General features: G+C 37.6%; 1 protein-coding gene across 1 annotated transcript; it reads right to left on the reverse strand.

Annotated features, from left to right (window-relative positions):
- Positions 1 to 1,873: 1,873 nt before the first annotated feature.
- Positions 1,874 to 2,954, reverse strand: LOC104226001 (F-box/FBD/LRR-repeat protein At1g13570-like). The gene is made up of 3 exons (XM_070159826.1): positions 2,214 to 2,954; positions 1,954 to 2,118; positions 1,874 to 1,882 (listed from the first exon to the last, which is right to left on the reverse strand). The coding sequence occupies exons 1-3, from the start codon at positions 2,952 to 2,954 to the stop codon at positions 1,874 to 1,876; spliced, it is 915 nt and encodes a 304-aa protein (XP_070015927.1).
- Positions 2,955 to 3,181: the final 227 nt, after the last annotated feature.

Genomic DNA, 3,181 nt, shown 5'->3' on the forward strand with positions numbered 1-3,181 from the left:
CTAGTGACTCTTGTCTGTTCCGATCATTCCTGAATTTCGAAGAAGAACCAGAGTCCCTGTTCCTCGATTTTTGATCATATTGCTGGCTATCTTGTTTTGACCGTGGGTCTTTTCCTGCAGGTCCCATATATGGATCGTACCTGTTTTTACCTGATCTTTTTTCGGTTTCTGATCTTCTGGAACCACTCCTTTCTTCATGATGAAATTTAGGTACGGTATCTTCTTCAATTCGCAGCTTCGTACTATACCGGTTGTAAACATCATTCCACGTGGTTGCAGGAAATTCTCGAAGGCTTTCTTTGAGTCGTCTTGTGGCTTCAGAACTTTTGTCATTTAAATTACTCGCAAATGATATTGCAGCCCAGTTGTCAGGCATACGGGGTAGAGTCATTCTTTCATGCTGGAATCTATCAACAAAATCTCTAAGCAACTCCGAATCCCCTTGTTTGATTTTGAAAATATCTTCCATTTTTTTCTCAACCTTTTGTGCTCCCGAATGTGCTTTAATAAAAGAATCTGCAAGCTCAGCAAAAGAATTTATAGAATTTTCAGATAAAAGAGAATACCAGGTTAATGCACCCTTGGTGAGTGTTTCTCCAAATTTCTTGACCAGTACTGATTCAATTTCTTGTTTGGTCAAGTCGTTGCCTTTCACGCCTGTTGTAAATGCAGTCACGTGGTCACGTGGGTCTGTAGTACCATCATATTTCGGGATGTCAGGCATTTTGAACTTTTTCGGAATTGGAAGGGGAGCAGCACTTGGCTTCCAAGGTTGTTGTGAGTATTTGTCCATGTCTACTCCTTTTATTACAGGCGGAACTCCAGGGATTTGCTCAATACGCTCATTTTGTTCCTTAATCTGTTTCTGCAAGATTAGTACTAAATTTTGCAAATAGGAATTATTTGAATTACCTGGTCCCCCTTCCTGTGGTTCACTGGTGGTTCCTCCATTTCCAGAATTAACAAGACCAGAACGGGGATTGTCCAATGTATTATTATTAGGAGTTGGTGTGGGTGGTGAAGCAGGCAATCGACTAACTAGAGCCTGAAGAGCTTTGCCGACCTGTGCATCAATTAGCTTTTGTAAAGCTTCATTTGTACCTCCTTCAAAGTGTTCAGATTGTTCTTGTTGATCAGCACGGGATTCAGTAACGAGAGTGCCTTCACGAGATTGACGTGGTGAATTTGGAGGGGAGGGAACCACGTCACCTTGATTTTGATGGATTTGATTTTCATGGTTTCCCAATGTGTTATTACTGTTATTGTCGGTGTTGTTGTTTGACATGGTGATAACAATGGACAAGATATAGCTTAAAAGAAAAGATTATCAGATTCCCGGTAACGGAACCAATTTGTTTAACTAAAAATCTGAGTCTTTGGTCAAAGCTAAAAAGAAATTCGGGTTACTGATAATCAGGAAACGAAAATAAAATATTTTTGAGAATGATGGTAAAGCAGTAAATAGTTTTGTATTTCAGTAAGATCTCAATAGTATTTTTCGTGTCTCTACAGATGTTGAGTCCTTCTCCTTTTATAGTTGATTCTAGGAGAAGATGTAATGTCTTTGTCTTAATGAGACAATTATGAGCAATAATGACATTAAAATAAACGTTACACAATCATTTCTATTTAATTCAAATATTCTAACGTATTTGATACTTAATGCTGTATTTAGACTCTTTTACGTCATCAGATTCGTATCTTCAACTTCTTCCGATCTTCGGTCTTTAAATGACTCGAATAGGTACGAGACTCGTACCTATTTTAGTAACGGTCCACACCTATGTTGCTTTCCTTTCCCCGTATCTGTTGTCACTCGTGCTTCTTAACTGACCATCATATTTTTGACCATTTGACCAGTTCTCGTGTCATGTCACGTCACCTTCAATGTAAATTCAGATTTTTTCCCAATACAAACCATTCTACACTTTTTAGTTGTAGTGTATGTCTTACCTTCACAACTTCATCTATGCCAAGTTTATAAATGTTGGGAGAATTCCGCAGTAAGCAAAGCGCACAAGAAATATGTTTAACAGAAATCTTCAAATCACTAATTTTCAAGCTTTGCAGCTTTAGTGGTAGAGCAAGTCTATCTGGCACAGGAACTGACCCTAAGTTCTGTAAAAAATAAGAAAAACACCTGAGATTTAGTTACTCTATTACAAATTAAAATACTGCAACTAAAAAACAAAGCAAGGCATTAATAGTCTTACCTTTAGGGATGACCCATCCAACCAAAGGTGCGTAATGCGTTTAAGTATTGGGTTCAAACTAAAACACTGAAATGTTACTGTATAGCTTCTCAGGATAGACAAGTTCACAAGCTTTGGAGAAGATATATAAACACGATCAACATCAACACAAAATCTTGACTCCAAGGTCTCAAGCAATGGCAGAAGAAGAATGTTTCTGTTCGATCCTACATGACCATCAAGAGCAGAATGTTCCAACTGAAGGCTAACAAGATTAGGGAATTGGGTATTCTGAGGCAGCTTAAAGATATGCCTTGAGAGCTTCAAATGTGTCAACGTTGAACAAGTGAATATGGTATAAGGCAATGCATACTTCTCATGGTTGGCCAAATCTAGAGTCAACTTCTGGATACCATGATTCGAGACAAAGATGATGCATTGATCCACATCTGACTGTGACAGTTCGTGTAACTTCGAGATTAGATGGAACCCTAGAATAGGTCCAATATGTTGCATTAGAATTTTATGGATTATGCTTGCAGGAGAAGCCCCAACAATATTAGATACATACCCGAAAAAGAGGGGACCAAACAAAAGGTGTGGCTGTGTAGACCATAACTTTCTCCATTGCTTCGATAAGATGCTAGTTCTAGCAACATATTTAATGGGCATAAGCTCAAGTATTCTGTGTAGTATGTTAGTTGGTAAGTCACTAATAATGGTAGATTTCCTCACATTTCTCGCTAAATCGCATTGACTCATACTTCTTCTCTGAAATATTTTACAATTCTATTTTATTGAACATCAAGTGAGGATCTACAAATAGTTGTTCTATTACAAGCAGAGCAATTAATGGACATTTTTCTTGGGTAACTCAAAGGGCTTTTTCTTGAACTTCCCAAGTCTGTTCATTCCAATTGAATTAATTTAAAAAATAAAAGCTGGAATTAATACTTGAAACATAGTGTGCAAATAAAGTAGGGTAAGAA

The sequence above is a fragment of the Nicotiana sylvestris genome, chromosome 10 (genome assembly GCF_000393655.2).
Source record: "Nicotiana sylvestris chromosome 10, ASM39365v2, whole genome shotgun sequence".
Taxonomy (NCBI): domain Eukaryota; kingdom Viridiplantae; phylum Streptophyta; class Magnoliopsida; order Solanales; family Solanaceae; genus Nicotiana; species Nicotiana sylvestris.

Coding starts and splice junctions, on each gene's coding strand:
- LOC104226001 (XM_070159826.1), bottom strand. CDS start 2,954: ATGAGTCAATGCGATTTAGCGAGAAATGTGAGGAAATCTACCATTATT. Junction 2,119..2,213: donor TGGATGGGTCATCCCTAAAG/GTAAGACTATTA, acceptor TATTTTTTACAG/AACTTAGGGTCAGTTCCTGT.